Genomic DNA, 16577 nt, shown 5'->3' on the forward strand with positions numbered 1-16577 from the left:
AGCAACTGCTATTATGCCTGATACATGGAAACTCAAACTGTGTGGACATTTTTCCAGCATTTTGCCATCCAGAACATTTTCAAGTGGGTGGCCCTGTGTAACCTGAAAACAATTTCTAGTGCTCTGCTGCTACACAAACCCACGCTGCCAGATCTCACCTGCAGTCAAGTTTCTGTTAACATAAAGCCCTACACACAGTAGATTTTGGCCTGAAGCTGCCACTGCAAAGTGGATTCATGCACACACAAGTTTAGAAAATAGCAGAATAGAATTCCAGCAGACAGATCTTGAAAAAAGCAGTATTTATTTTAAAGTACAACCCAAAGTTGTATCCATAAGAAATGCACAAGGTATCTTGTTTCTTCCACAAGTCTTGGCTGTGTGCATTTCAGTTCAACTTAAAAATGCATTCAGGTTTACAAATGTACAAACAGCACAGAAAGTGTGTTACAGTCTCAACAGAATGCGCTTACATTCAGCCATTTTGCTCCTAAGGTTGTGTGTTGGTTTTGCTGTTGTTTTTCTTGATTATTTTTTCCCTCTTTTTTTTTTTACATTCTTAGAACCTGTGTTAACAAAGACAGCCTTATTTTAAAAAAATACTCTGCATTTTAGCACAAAGTGCCTTTTGATTTTAAATTAGAACTTGGAGGATAATACTGGAAAAAATTTAAAAACCCAAACTTGTACTTTTCAGAAAAGTTTTGCATGCCAGGACTGCTTTAGAGTTCAAATTATTTCCTACAGAAAGATGGCAGATGGTAAAACATGAAACCAGGGAAACTGTTGGGATTTACAGCTTCGGCTGCAGTTGGGATTTGTGGCCACACCCAGACTTTTTCAAGCTTATCCGCAATCTCACGCTACCATATTGCGGGACAGACTTTAAAAAAGAGCAAGTGATGAAAGCAGGATGGGTGGGAGGTGGGGGAGGGGGAGCAATGACCAGCAACAGCCCAAAAATAATGTTTCAAAAATTTGCATTCAGAATTGTATCATGACCTGGATAAGAGTTCTTTTATTTTGCTTAATCTCAGTTTTCATGAGGATAGTGTGAATTAGACCAAGGATCTGAACTTCTTCTTCCAATTGTTGGGCTCCAAATTCTCCAAGGATTGTAGGTCTGTCCCATGTCTTCAGCAGGATTGGCAACGGTGGCAGCAGGAGGCGCAGATGGAGCAGCGGAGGAGTTTTCATTACCCATGAGATCGATGCCTGACAGGGTGTTTGTTGGAGTGGTGAACGGAAGGCCACTGTTGAGGTTACTTGACCAAATGGAACTGCTGAATGGAGTAGTGGACCACAGGCCACTTGGGTTGCCTAGGATCGACTGCAGTAAAGACACAGCCAAGTAAGGAGCAGCTTGGTAACATATTTTCAGCCTGTTTACAGTCCCCCCCATGCCCCCTGAAAGAAAATTATCTAAGCAGCAACACGTGTGCTGTGGAATTCATTCCAGCTTCACTGCAATATGGGGTTCCAAACTTCCTTCACTAGAGCTTGCCCAGAAGAACCAAACTACTAACAGTCACCAAACATGTCTGGTAACTGAACAGGCTACAGAGTGCAATTACATTACAAGCTTTTAAGCTGTTTTCATTTGAGCTTGTACATCCTCATACCATTACTAATTTAAGCACTACAAGTATCCAAGCTTTAACACACAAGAGCCAGAAAGCTCCAGCTTAACTAAACTAGTTAAAATGAGGCAAATAAACATGGTTCAGGTCTTCAAAAAACCAACAAAATTCCAGTTGTAATGGAAGGTAGCAGTGAAATCTATTCCTTGATCCTTTTCTAGCTGTTTGCAAGCTTATTTCCTCCTATTCAGGCAAGGGAATCTGTTTAAATTGTACATTTTGGATGCACCTACCTGTGCTGAACCCCCTGTACTTCCCCATATTCCTAATGTATACTTTTCCCCCCATCCAAAATTTCTCCAGATGAAGGGAGAGGGCATTGAAGAACTGGCCATTTATCACAGAGTTCCAGTAAGTCTGTCCTGGTTCAAGACATCTGGAAGTCTCTCACAAATGGTGTAGATGCAGGTGTGCTGCTGCAAGATGTCACAAATGCATTTGGGATGCATAGGACAGGTAGCAGCAAGCATGGAGAACACATGCAGAAATTAACAAGGCCCAGGTTTTGTTCACTGTTTTATTAAAGCCCAAACAGTAGCAAGCAACAAGCAGGGGAATCTATCCCATGGTGTAGTGGAAAGTGATACCCAGAAGCAGACAAAGATGGAGATGAGAAAGGTAGCATAACTTTAAAAGCTAATATTAGCACAGAATCTGCTACATGTAGGCTTAATGCAACTACATACCTCAGTGCCAACAGATTTAGTGTACATATGCTGTAAATTCAATTTGCAAATATACAGTAAACATGATACATCCGAAAGGCAATGGACTTGTTGAGTAAGTGCTGTAAGGTATAAACAACCTTATGTTTGGATTTACTGGGTGGAAATAGGGCATCCCTTTCCAAAATCTCTGCCCTCAGAGTATCAGTGTACTCTGCATCTGAAGATGAGAATAAAAATCCCTTTAGAAAAGAAAACAATGTAGACTCTGAGAAAAAGTGTTCCTTTCAGGGTTTTATTTACTTTTCTGGAATGAAGAAGATATGCTCTGTCGAATCATACCTGAAACTGGTTGGACACTAATACATTATTAAAGGGTTCACATAAAATTTGACACTGAGGGCTGGGCAGGGGTTCTCAGCATACTTAGGTTGGCCAGGCCAGTGCTGTTAGAACTCTCCAGTGTCACTTGGAAGCTGAGCTAAACTAAGGTCACACTGTAGTCCTGTTACATAACTACATGGTTATATTTAAGCTATACAAACATTAGGCTACTGAGCCTACAGCAGGAAACAGCCTGCTGCTCAGACATCGACCCTAACAAGCTAAAAGTCTGCCCTATTTCCTGATGTGGGCAAGAGCCAGGAACTGTTCATGTGTCCCAAAAGTGTTTGGGAGAGCTTAAGAGAAAGGCAACTGCTCATAAAGCAGAAGCAACCAGGAGAGGAGCAGCAGAGAAAAGTAACTTAGATGAGCTCCCTTTCAGGGCTGGTAGAGGGAGGTACAAAGTGGCTGGCAGACAAAACTACAGGCAGGGAAATGGAGTAAAGAGTGCAGTTAGAAACTTTGGAAGAAGTACTTGAAGTGCAGCAAGGCCTGAGGGGCGACAGGACCCCAAACTCAAATGCTATTTAGTACAGAAGCAAAGTTATGCATAAATTGTGAAAGCAAGAGGAATAAGAAAATAGGATAATCAAAATCAACTCCCCATAAACCTTTCTAGAAAAGAGGGTAATACAGAAAGCACTGTGTAAGTGTGGTTTGCATGAACAGATTTGCTCTTTTGCCAGAAAGGACAGTGCTGGGGCCTGGTACCTGCCTTCTCATCTAGCACTCAGAGCAAGGAAGTCCAGTAACAGAACAGCCCAGTTTTCCTGTTCTGGCTTACCATAAGCACTTGTAAAAAATATCACTATCATTACAAAGGCTTTGAACATTTCAGTCCATTTGCTGCTTCTGGTTTATTAAGTGATCTCTTTGAATAACCTCCTTAAAAGGATTTTATCCTCTGTCCATGAAGTATTTAAAGGGACTGACAATTCTTCTATACCATTCATCTGGCTTCCATCTCAATGCTCCCTGAAGCACACTTCCAAATACCTTTTTCAGAAGCAGCCAGGAAATAGAAGTTGGGAGCCAGAGGACTGTTCTGGTGGTCCTCAATCCCTCCTTCTGGCAAATGCTGAGAAATCTGCCCTCCATGTGACCAAACAGCAAAACTCTTGCCTTACACAGTTTTAGTGAGACAAGGGTGAGATCAGTGTAAGAAGCTGGGTGACCTTCTTCAGCCTGCTTGCCCTTCCCCCACTCCATCTGAACTGCTACCAGGTGGAGTAAACACTGCCTCTTACTCACTACAAAAGCATTTTCAGAAGACATGATGAACGATTTCAGCTGGCACTAAAGACAGCTGTTGCAAGTGTAAGTTTAATCCTGACACACAGAGGCACAAGGATAGGGAGCAGTGCTACAGTCTGTGTAAAAGTTGCTTTTTCTTCTTCTTTGGCTATGCTCAAGATCTCCATCAGAATTAGTGGACATTTAAAAGGCTTTGCCTTATGCTCAGCCCTTTAGTGTTTTTTCTAAACTGAAAATAATACACCTGCAGGCTTTCAGATATGGGTTGGTTTTTTTTTTTGACCTTTTGTTCATTTACAAGTTGGTGCAACACCAGATTGAGGAAGCAGAATCAAAGTCTGAAAGTTACTATACTATTTTTCAACTGTCCCTAAAACTGGAAGTGACAGCAGCAATGCCCAGTCATGGCATGGGAGGAGAATGGCTCTTTCTGCAGTCCCAGAAAACATGGGAATGGAAAACTTTTGTAAGTGCTGCAAGATGCTCTTGGGAGAAATATTTTTATGCAAAGCAATTTATCTACATCTACATCTACAAGTGAGCAGACTACTCACTCTCCGTCTAACAGCCATGTCAACTTAACTACACAGAGACAGGAATACATACAACTTCCCTTTCCCTTCTTTTTCCACTGTTGGTTTGGGTTTTTTTTTTTCACCCAAATTTAAAAAGCCTTTATATGAAAACAGATGGCAGAGACAGAACAGGTTGCTAACAGGAATAAAACACTGGATTTGGGCTGAATACTTACTGCAGTTGTATGAGTTGGGGAACTTGAGCTTGTTGGCCAGGAGGGTACAGAATCTGTAGCTGAAGGATCCCAGATGGATGATGGAACATTACTGAATTCACTCCAGTTTCTCTGAACATCCTGCCCATAAGCAGATCGAGCTAAACCAAGTTTGCTAAAAACCTCTAAAAATAAAATGAAATAAAACTGAGTATGTTAATCTTCCTCTGTTTCCAAGAACTACGGCAGACTAATACTCTTCACAGTTATTTCTCATCTTTTTTTCTAGCAGGTACTGATGCAGCACAAGAACTGAGATTAAGAAAGGTCACGCAGAGTAATGCAAACCTTGTCGCATGTGCCCTGTGCTAGTTCTTCTAACAAGTAAGTTAGCTGCAGGTGATGCAAGTGAAGGTGCTGAAGGTGCCTCTCATAACCATAGTTCTCACTTGCCTTGCAGCAGCTCCCCCCTCCCAGGTAGCTCCTGGTGCAGGAGGTAGCATTGGCTGTGCCCCAGCCCAGGCCCCATCCATATTCTCAGAAGGGGAGGGCAGCACCAGCACTTACGGTTCACCTGGTCCCATGCACAGAACTGACGCCCATGCATCTTACTGACAGCCCCCAGAGTTGCTGGTGCTGAGGACTGCCAATGAAAACAAAAGAACCCCCCCAGCATTTTTCTGTAAACATCCCATTTTTTCAGCAGATAGCTGCTCAGTAGACATACAACCCATTTTACAAATGGCACATACTACATTCGCTTTGCTTATCATCTTTTATAGACACCTTAAAAATTACCATGCATCCTCAAACATTGTATGCAAATCTGTATAAGTAATTACACAGAGCATCCATGCCCTGCAATACAGCCTACCTGCGTCAAAGTAGTCACTTCTGGAAGGTTTACCCAAATATTTAAATACAGGTATTAATTGCCAGGTTTAGCATGCATGAGGTCATCATGCAGCTATACAAACATTAGAGGAAAGCAACAAGAGGGATTGACCATGGCTTCATATATACAGCAATGGCCTTATGCAGGTTTAAAGTGCTCAGGTGACCCCTGGCCTGGTGGCACCCTTTTGAGACCTACAGTAGAGCTTCAGGAGGGAAGGAAGACTAAGGAAAAAACAAATGTAACTGAAACAGAGAAACTTCAGAAATTAGTATTTCCAGCCAACAAACACTTTAACAATTTCCACTAACTCTCTGGGCTGAAACGCTGGCTACACCACCAATTTTTTAATACACCTTCCTATGCAGTCATCTTTTGCAGGGGCAGAGATGGGAACACTGTACTTAAGACCAGTGGAACGGAGACATCCCTTTTTTTTACCTGTATTTGAATATGAAAAAATATTTGAAAACAAAACCTCACCTCCAGTTAAGTTAAAAGAATTGCCAAATGCAGAAAATGAGTTGAGAGGCGTGATGTCAGGACTGCTGGGGCTGCCGACAGTACTCCACAAGCCAGAACTAAATATCAGGGAGAAACAGGAAAGCAATACATAACTCATTAACACAGTACTACTGACAACTTTTAACTTATTGATCTAGGTACACATGTATATGTGCAGATGTATGTGTGTATATATTTAACTAAATATGTATTTTTAATGGTGATAAAGAGTTAGGAAATCAGCTTGGCTTTGTTTTATCAAGAGATTTCAGTGAAATACCATTTTCCTGTGTATATACCCACTTTGGTATATATACACACTGCTACAGGCAGAATGCTCTAATCCACAGACTGAGCCCCAACAGAAACCTGAGAGTAGCTCTTTTGATCAGTTTTTCAGAAAACTTACTTACAGGGTCTAAGCTGTAGCACAGATTTTTTGACAAGCAGCTCAGAAGGGTACAGATGCTCCCACTCTGGCTTTTGGGCAAGCTTCTTGAAAACACAGATGAGTTAACTGGAAGTAGCGATAAACATTTACAAGCCCAAACTAAAATGCCACCCACAAACTCTGCTCACAAAAGCAATTCCTTTGCCTACTGAAACTTCAAGTCTCTCTCCTCTTCCAGAAAGACTACAGGACACTCACTCACTGCTTTTACAACTGAGGCAGCCATGCACTACCAAAATATGTCAGAAGTACAGCATGCCTCAGGGTATGTGACTGAGCACAGCTGTATTCTGTTCCTAGTCATAACACAAAACCCAGTGACAGTTCTGGTCTCAGTGTTAAAATTGGGAGTGAAAGACACTGCTGTTACGGCAAAGATACTCTGCCTGCAAACTATTTCAAGCAACTTTGGTACACACTTCTCAATACCACAACAGCCAAGCTGATTCCTCAATATTTGGATGCCCAGGAAACTCAAGATTGTTGAGTTCATTGGAACAACGGGGAGAAAGTCCCCATCACATTCAGTACATCCTCTCTCCTTCTGAGTCACTCTTAAGTTCTACATTTTTTTCGCAAGGTGAGAGATGCTGTGCCCAGGCTTTGAAAAGCAGTTTAAAACCCCAAAGGAACAGGAAGGAATTCTGTCACTACCTTCAAAATGCCATTAACAGCTTACAATAATCTTTTCTAGGGCCCTATGTATCTGCCTAGAGAACATAAAAATTACCTGTCAGAGCCATCATTGTCAATGACTGTGCGGGAAATGCTGATATTGCTGGAAACATCTGTCTTGCTCAGAGAAACCTTCGGTAAACCACTACCACCTGCAAGAGTACATATATACATCTGTATATATATAAAGTTACATTTAACAGAAATAACAAAATAACAATATTCTGGAAATATTCAGAAATATTGAGAACTACAAACTGGTTCTAGTACCTGGGCTCTTGTCATAACCTGCAGCTACAGCAGCAAAAGTGGGGTTACCATTCCTGCCTGGAAGAGAAGCTGCCTTTGCCAGCTTATGCTTGGTACCATTAGGCTGCTTGCTTTTCATGTCACTTAAAGGAGAGGAGAAAAAAAAAGAAAAAAAAAGTAAGGTTTTGGACTTGAGCAGCTTGATAAAAAAAGCAGTAATTTAAGCTAGCATTCATGAAGATGTTAACCACAGATCAACAGTTCATGTAATTTGCACATTTTTCCAACCTACCAAGTTGTCAGAATCCACAGAACAATATAAATAGCATGGTAAGACATGCACAGTAGTGTCTGCCAAAAAGCAGTTTCCACAGGAAAAGGAAATGGGTGTGAGAAAAGGGAGATGCACCCTCTGAAGCACATGGGTTCTGCCAGCATTCTGTGCTTGGGAAGTCAGTGGGAGGTACAGATTTGGACTCACTGGCTGCAGCTGCTGTTCACAATGCTGCTGTAGGTGCCTCCTCGTGGCCCAAAGGCAAAGGATGCAGGAGGAGGAGGAGGAGGAGATGGAGAGGTGGGTGTTGGAGAGGGCTGTCGCTGCTTCAGGAAGGCATCTGCGTTCAGGGTTTGCAGAGAGAGTTTATAAAGGTTGTCTGTGGCTAGAAAGAGAAACACAAAACATTTTCCTGTAGTACCTACATTACAACAAGGCTTTCCAAACTTCTGCTATCCCTTCTGTTCAAAGTGAGGCATTATGACAAAGGCTGTTCTCAAGTAGCATCTCCTCTATATTTATCTGTCATTATTCAGGTAGTATTATACTACCTGTTTCCAGAGAGACCGTATTCCAGTAAGAACACTGATATGATAAACTGATTTGTACAAAAGTGAGTGCTGTGGAGAGGGATGACTTTATGTAAACATGCAACCAAGAGGTTGGTGATTAGCCAAGAGGAAGGTGATTTAGCTCCCACTCAAGGGACTTATAACACAACCAGAGAGCTTATCGTGGTCTCCCACACTAACCACTTCATTAAGGCATTTTCTCTCTCAAGGACAAATCAACTAATTAGCTTCAACTTTAGCTCCAGTGGACTTGACCAAGAAAAACCCATCTGCTGTAGAAAATACATTTTGTTTTTGAGTGGCAATTGTTATTTCCTCAGTTCCCCTAGCAGCTTCTGAATCCTGCTCACCACTGAAGAGCTGCAGGATGGCTCGTGTTCTGCCCACACTGTTTTCAAACCTCCCAAATCCTACCATGTGCTATCTATATGAGACCTACAGCAGAAAACAGGAGCACTACACAGTGAAAAAAAGACAGGGAGGTCTATTGACAGACCAAGCCTACCTACAGATATTCACTGCAGAAGACCAATTCTGTCATCCTCTACCCATTACTTACAGCTGCCAGCCTTGTGAAGAGGTACAGAGTCCCACTCTGGTGGTGGAGAATCCTTTTCCCCTTCAGAGCTGCTGGTGTTTCCTAGCTCCTGTCCAGAACCACTGGGGAGAAATTTTGCTAATACTGATGGCCTGCTCTCCATTAACTTACTGTTGGGACCTATTAAAACAAGAGAAGAAAAGCAAGTCCGTGGATAGTAAACTGCACAGCTTCATTCACACACCAGACATAGAATTAAGTACTCAAAAGTGATTACAAACAACCAAACAAAACTCCCGAGGTATTATTTATAAATAATACAAACAGCCTTGCACTACCTCTTGTTTTGGGGAGGTTTCTTGATTTAGACCCATTCGTCAAAAGGTGCTGTGTAGATATCTTGGATGGAAAGGTTTTGCGCGGCTTGTTTTCCAGTGGGGGTGTGTAAGATAATTCCAAGGAACTAAATGAAAAGAGAACCATTTATTTTCAAGCTCTCAGAAGCACTGAATAGATTTTTTATATATACACATTTATTTATATATATATATATATATATCTGCATGATATAGTCTTACAAAAGACTGGTCTCCTGTGGCTGTCTCATGTCAAACTTGTGCTCATCTTCAAAGCTATTCATAAGCAGAGCTTTGTATTTTTCCTACATGCAACTCCACCCTTCTTAGCCCTGGCTCATTTTCTATCCACACTGCTCCACACATTCATCAGGGCTCACTCACTTCCAGAGAAGCTTCAGCCTGAAGCTCCAGGATTACAAAACATACTTGGATATATACAGAGGCAAAAAGGGATGGCAACTGCCATTTTTCTACTCTGCCCCCTCTCGCTCTTGTTTGATCATGTGTTCCCAATGATACACTATTGCTCTGAATGTATAGGATTATCTTTTAGTCGATGGCACAGAACTGTTCAAACCCACTACTAAATTCATTTGGCTATACACTCTTCTTTTTCTCCAGCTGTTAGATAATGTCTCTCAAACTTTCTAGGGAGGACCTATTTTACCCATTTCTAGCAGAAGAATTTTAAACTGGCTATCTCTGTGGCCTTCAAATACTGTCACATGTAATAAACTTGTGATTCATGTGACTGATTTATACGACAAAGGAAAGTAGGTAAGAATAAATGAAACAAGGAGGAGACTTTGGCAGGCAATGTTTTCAGAAATTTTTAAGAAACTTAATTTATACTAACTCCTAATCTCAGCCTAGCATTAATTACAGCAAGAGGAAAACAGAAGTTTGGTGAAGTTTATTTTTGTGACACTTGGATAACTGTTTTCAGAATACTTTTTCAGAATGAACTAGGTGTAGTAAGATTAAGGTTATTCCTTTTTCTCTCTTCTATCTAACTTCTGATTTCAACCACCTGCCAGTAGGGGAAAGGGCCAGGCAGTGGCAGCAGCCTCCTTTAATAACACATCCAAGACGGATCCGTGATACAAAAAAGTAAATTGCATACTGTAATTTCACCAACAACTAAAGGCTTGCATGTTAGCACTGGCTTACTCTGCTGCCACTAGTAGCTCCTGTAGAAACATTAACCCTATTTTGTGTATGTGGGACCTGTTACAAAAAGCTTAGCATTGCTTAACCTAATTTGCTTCACTAGATTTGGTTCTCATTAATGCACTGTATCACCATTAAATAATTAATAATTTGCAAGCTTCAGATATTCCCTGATACCAGGAAGGAAGAAGCATCTGCTCAAAGGTACCTGCTGTTGGCATTAGCCACACTGACAGCCACAGCAGTCAAATACACAGATTTCTATCACTCCATCTTCCCTTCAAGCATGATGCCTCCCCTACTAAAAAGCCTTTGTTGTGCTTACCTGGTTTTCACATCTGCAGGGATTTCTTTCTTGACACTTGTTAGCAGTTTTTTAGTTTTCTGTTTTACTTGGACTGTTTCATTTTCATTTTTTTCTGGTATAACTTTTCCCTTTTGTTTTTCAGGTTCCTATAAAAGGCATTATAACAATTTGTTACTATTGAGGAGAAGTGAAGTCCACCTTGCATCGCAACATACATAGTGTAAGCAGGGCTGAGGAAAGAATGCTATTTGAACACGAGCTTTTTTGCAGCTCAGAAGGTATTTTTTTTAGTCCTTAGTGAGTATACCTATAAAGCGTGGTATCTGTTTTTTCCTATTTGGAAAAGGAGAAATGGAAATAACCAGCAAATTAATGCGTTCCAAGCAGATTTGGTGTTTGCAAACATGTAACTCCTCAGGCCATGGCCTCTGAGCCTGCTTCAAAAGACCTATGCTGCACTTGTTGTGCACAGCCACGGCCATCTGAAACAAATTCTTCCACCAAGCAAAGAACAGGAGCAACTTCACCACCCAATTTATTAGCTTCTTTAACTGCACTTCTAAGTGTGCTGTCAAGTAGCCATCCCAAAAAATCAAAGGTGATTTTCAAATCACCTTCTAAACCATAACTTTTAAAGGATACTACACGGATTTCTACACCTGACCTCCCAGCTTGAATCCCTATCTTATCTTTTCCGAAGTTTAAATTTAAGACATGCCAAAAATTAGGCTTGGTATTCTTCTCTTTGCTATTACCTTTGCTTTGGTTTGTTCCCCTAGCACATGCCTTAGGACAGAACATTTACAACAACCTGATCACCACACAAATTCTTAGAGCTTTAGTCTACTATCTAGAAACATGTAAGCCAAATGAGTAATATTAAGGGTAGGGGTACTGTCAAAAGCAAGTCAGTTAACTACCTGCTGACAAACTACCACCCCTGAATTGACCCTCTGTAACTGTTGAAATGCATGGGTTTAGCCTGCACCTTAATTATTGAGTAAAATTGATGTCTGTATGTTGGCATTTCAGTCTGCAAATAGAATAGGCTAGGAGCGTGTGGCGAGACAATTACCCCAATGCTGCTGACAACCACCAGCTTATTGAAGCCAGTCACTCAGGCATGTTCAGTCCTCAGACTGCATGATTCAAGCATGTTCACACTTACAGATGAGCAAATCTTACAGAGAAGAAGTGAAGGCGAGAGTTGGGTGAGGTATTTTTAAATTAATATTCTTTCTTTGTTAGGTTTTATATGAAAGCTGGGGGTGAAGTGGTTAGAAGAGACTGTTCCACCTTTAACAGCTGACTCGCCAGCTAAACAAGAGCCTCGTTTTATGAGCAGTGCCATACCTCTTTGAGAAGTGGTTCTGTATCTGGGTTGGAGGTTTCGGTTGTGGTTGAAGAACTGTCATCATCTGCCAAGGAATCCTTCAGTTCATCCTCCTGTTGCTTTCCTTTCCCTCTTCTGTCCTTTTCTTCCCTCTTCTTCTGTGGCTTAGCTTTGCGCTGAAGCGTTTTCCCTTTCCCTAGGAAGGTAAGGATGCTTCAGTTTTCAGTAGCAGTACTCAAAAGATGGGCTAATTCACTTCATTTTGGAGGGTGACCCACATGATTAAGCCTCTGAAATTCATTATTTGTTTCAATAAACCAATCATTTACAGCCACCTCAGACCAAACATGAGAAATAGCATCACACCTGAAGAACCCTCATCTCCACCATTGCATTTATGCTCCTAAGCCCCACCTCTGTTACCTCTATAGACAGTGGACACCTGCCTACTGTGATTCTTCCTTGCTCTGGTCCTGGCATTCCTTTTAAACACCTCAAAATCCAAGCTGACAGTTTAACTATGTAAGACTAGATTTGAACTGCAGAAGCTGGCACAAGCTTTAGAATCCCAACAAGTGAAGAACAGAAATCATTAGCATGTTTGTCAGTTAAAAAGAATAACCACACCAAACACACCTTGCAGTAAAACTAGAGCAGTAGACCTAAGAGGTAAGACTAAGCTGACTGTGAAATAGTTTGGTTTGACACATTAAAGTGTTACTGCATCTCCAAGTAGGGGGAACAATGCGTTAAGCATTCCAGGGGATTTTTAATCAATTTTCTTGAAGAAATCCCCTTACAAGTAAATAAAGCTACCGAAACAAATACGTTTTTTTTCTTGCGATTTCTACAGGCTAACTGAAATGTAGCATAGGATAAGTTCAAAATGGAGAGGTTTAGGAACCTTCCAAATTAAGGTCCTGGCACAATGATCCTATTTCATTTGGCAAAATGTCCCTCAGGTAAAATTTGTACCAAAACGTAAATTTGCCTTCAGTATTTTGTCGAATACCAAATACATACCCAAAGGGAAGCGCTTTCAAACTTTGGGGTTTTTTTTCAGACTTAATGTTTTCACTATCAGCAACTACAAAAATATCAGAGGTAAAATATTCCTTTTAGTGTGAATACAAATAAAAGTGTAAATAGAAGTGGATCTTTGTATGGAAATGTTCAAAAGGTCAGCTTCCAGCTTATTGCAGGCATTGGGGATTTGCCTCAGAAGGCCTCATTCTAAGACTTAATTTAAATTTAGTCTACATTTGGGATTGCTAAGCAGTATAATGTTCATCATTAGAAAACCTATGTAAAATGTTATCATGACATAAAAATGTAACGTGAAGCAGCTGTTTGACAAAAAAAAACTAATCTAGACTCCACAGCAGTGTGCTAGGATCCAAGTTTCAGGAAGCTGAAACAGAACACTATGGAGACAGGAATCCTGCATGGGATGTTGAGACAGGCAGTTGTAGTGCAGAAGCTGCTGCTTCTGCAGATGTCTGTGAGTACAGCTCTAGTTAGACAAAGCCAGACAGCAGTGTGGGTATGCAGATCCAGACAGATATCGGAACTTCCCCTGCGGTTTTACATTTTTAAAGAGGGCAAATGGAGATGGTTGGGTTTTACTGGATGCATGGAGCTTTTGTGAGTCAAGTTACAGTTTACAGATACTGTTGGGTTATTTTTGTAAAGCCTGTCCATAAAGCAAGCTACATGCATAAATCTGATTTATTGATCTATGAAGACGAAGAGGTCAAGAAAACTATCTGAACTGCAAAATGTAACATTCATAACGTATTCTGCAATACAGAGTATGTTTAAATATTCAGCATACCACCACGTCAAAGCATAAGTGAAGCAAAGCCTCTGTAACAGGAGAAAACCCATGAATTTATCTGAATGAATTTGTAGTTAGAAGAAAGTTGCAAAAGAGGAAAGTCATGCCAAAAAAAATGGAAGCCCTGCATTATCACATCCACTCTGAACTGATTTAAGAACTTTCTGCTCATTGCGGCTTAAGAAGAGTGAAGCTTTTGTCTTGGTGGTACATGTTCATACAGGTGCTTCAGGGTTTCTATGCCTTTCCACATTCATTTCCTTAACTTTCATAAGGAACACAGCACCAGCAGTGTTTCTGTGCAAAGGTGTTAGGAAAAGGTGGAAAATTCATTAGAATTGAACATAAATTTATAACCACAGAACCCTAGGACACAACTGAAATACCTATTACAAGAAGCATGATTAGAAGTTCTACTCTAATGAAGGGTTTATAAGAGGGAATATAACTGACAATTTTATAAATCTGAATGTAGATAATGTATGAAACACAACACATTATTTTAAGCATTAGACAACTGAAGAGATGCATGAACAATTCAAACTAAACTCATGAAAAGATGGACGCTACTTATAGGCACAGGTGCCATATATTAATTTGCTGACCCCCTATCATCAAGGATTTTCTAATACTGCAAGTCCGTGCATGATGAATTCCATTCCCAAGCAATACCCACAGGGTCATGCCCATCTCTCTTTCTCCCCTTCCTCCCCGTCTGTTTTCCTGACACACTAGGGTAACTTCCTTTTCCTTTCCTCAAGCCCCAAGTACAAACACTGGAGGTATGAGGGATGGAAGCCAACCCAAAGACAAAGGAATAGCAACTAAAAGAATCTTTCTTCTTCAGAGAGTCAGATGCTTGAGTATTCACACCTGCTTTCATCAGAACATTCCAAAAACACTGCGTGAAGAATCACAAGCTAGCATTATAGAGAAGGTCACTGCCATAAAATAAAGGAAGTGTTCAAGACACAGGCACATCCAGCAGGGTAGGGAACAGCTGAGAAGCTATCACTTTCCACACTATGAAAACATGACCTTTACAGTTGATTAAATCTTGTTCTGTGGCTTATATAATGAATCATCCCATTAAAAAAAAAAAGCAGAATTGCATTACCTTTGTTTTTTGCTAGTGGAGATGGGGGCTGCTCTGTAAACACATCTGGGGGAGGGGATTCTGGGTGGTCAAAGTCTTTTTCCATAGTTTCTATGAGCCCGGTTAGATCTGAGTCCTCTGAGCTGTGCCTTCTGCTCCTGGCACATTCGCTATGAGGTGGGCTGAGGAGCGGGAGCTGTGGCAAAGCACCTTCGGTTTGCTGCTCTTGCTGCTGTTGCCCAGGTGCGAGGGGTTGCTGGAGGGGCTGCTCTGCCAAAGCTGCTGCCTGCTGCTGCATTGGCTGCTGGTTCTGCTTCGTCCCCTTGGCTCTTTTGCCTGCAGCATGAGTCTGAGCTGTGGCACCCGAATCCAAAGTAAACGGGCCCCCGGCTCTGTTCATTGACTGCATGGAAGCTCCTTGTGCTGAAGTCCTGTTAGGTATGCTTGAACTGGGTTTGGATTTGATGTTTTCAGCATCAGGTGCATTTCTATTGCTGTGAAGGTGTGCTGTTGCATTGCATTGTTTATGATTCCCTGCACTGGATCGTGAAGATGAACTGCCTGCTCCATAGATCCCTCTGGATGAACTGTGATTAGAATCTGATCCAAGTGTGTTCAAGCTGGAAGAGCAACAAGTGTTTAAATATACTCTACAATGTTTCCATTCTTTCACATGAAAAAAAAAATCACTATGCCCCAACAACAGAAACCTTGAACTACACTGTTCCTGGCATTAACTGGTAAAAATGCCTAGCACTTGTTTGTCAGGTCAGCAGCCTTTGCTATTTCCTGTGCGCTTGCTCACTGTGCCTAAGAACAAAACTCCAGTACAATGACAGTCAATATATATGTTGGAGAGAACACTGAAAAGAGAAAGTAGTTTTTTAACTTCAGACACCAAAGATAGGAACTTCTGGCCTGCAGTGTTTCTGCAAGCTACACCTTTCTTTTTGGAGAACAAGAAGCTTGACAGGGTTTGGTTTCGGTGGGGTTTTTTCCTCTCCTTTTTCCCCAGAAGATGAGTATTTCTCATAATCACAAAATCCATCTTTTTATCCAAGCCATCTTTCATAAGTAACTGTGAGGATCTTAATTTATTCACCTGTTCTAAAGTATTACTTTCTTATTGGCCCTGTAAGAGGAAAAAAGGAAAAGATTCCACAAAACCCCCCAACATATACTTACTTTCCATCAGATGAAATTCCAACTATTCTCCTGAGATCAAGTGGCCTTCCCATATCAAAGGGAGGGTTTGAGGCCTCAAAGGACAAACGTCTCCTAAATGGCTCCCAAATTCCTTGAGCTTCTAGATAGGCTGTTCCAATTACCAAGAGAAAGAGTACACTGCAGAGAAGAGAGGCAGTCAGTATTGCTCAGTTGTGAGCATTTTAAGGAAAATGAATCTAATCACACACGGCAAAAAGATTGTATCTAGTACTAAAAACTGCATCCAAACCACACCTTTGTCTGACAGAAACAAAAAATACATGAATCTAGCATGGCATTACACATCACTGACACTGAGAATGGAAGCTAGACGCAAGTCTGACACGCAGTTGCCAAGAATATTAATCCAAAAGAAAGATATATAATTAAAGCATTAAAATGGATTCAAAGTGGTCAAGTCTCGCAGCTTGTGGGTGC

The 16577-nt window shown here is 41.1% G+C and overlaps 1 protein-coding gene across 1 annotated transcript in view; it reads right to left on the minus strand.

The window, feature by feature from the left end:
- Positions 1-528: 528 nt before the first annotated feature.
- The window catches only part of TMEM131 (transmembrane protein 131), a 98612-nt gene continuing 82563 nt past the window's right edge, over positions 529-16577 (minus strand). Inside the window, exons 30-41 of the mRNA XM_034071591.1 lie at positions 16119-16277; positions 14955-15553; positions 12021-12196; positions 10686-10813; positions 9170-9294; positions 8853-9011; positions 7929-8106; positions 7469-7590; positions 7254-7350; positions 6052-6149; positions 4695-4858; positions 529-1330 (exon numbers count right to left, since the gene is read on the minus strand). Of these exons, the coding sequence (XP_033927482.1) occupies positions 1034-1330; positions 4695-4858; positions 6052-6149; positions 7254-7350; positions 7469-7590; positions 7929-8106; positions 8853-9011; positions 9170-9294; positions 10686-10813; positions 12021-12196; positions 14955-15553; positions 16119-16277 (2302 nt within the window). The 3' untranslated portion in view covers positions 529-1033. The remainder of the gene's footprint in view (positions 1331-4694; positions 4859-6051; positions 6150-7253; positions 7351-7468; positions 7591-7928; positions 8107-8852; positions 9012-9169; positions 9295-10685; positions 10814-12020; positions 12197-14954; positions 15554-16118; positions 16278-16577) is intronic.

This window comes from Melopsittacus undulatus, chromosome 2 (assembly GCF_012275295.1).
Source record: "Melopsittacus undulatus isolate bMelUnd1 chromosome 2, bMelUnd1.mat.Z, whole genome shotgun sequence".
Classification (NCBI taxonomy): domain Eukaryota; kingdom Metazoa; phylum Chordata; class Aves; order Psittaciformes; family Psittaculidae; genus Melopsittacus; species Melopsittacus undulatus.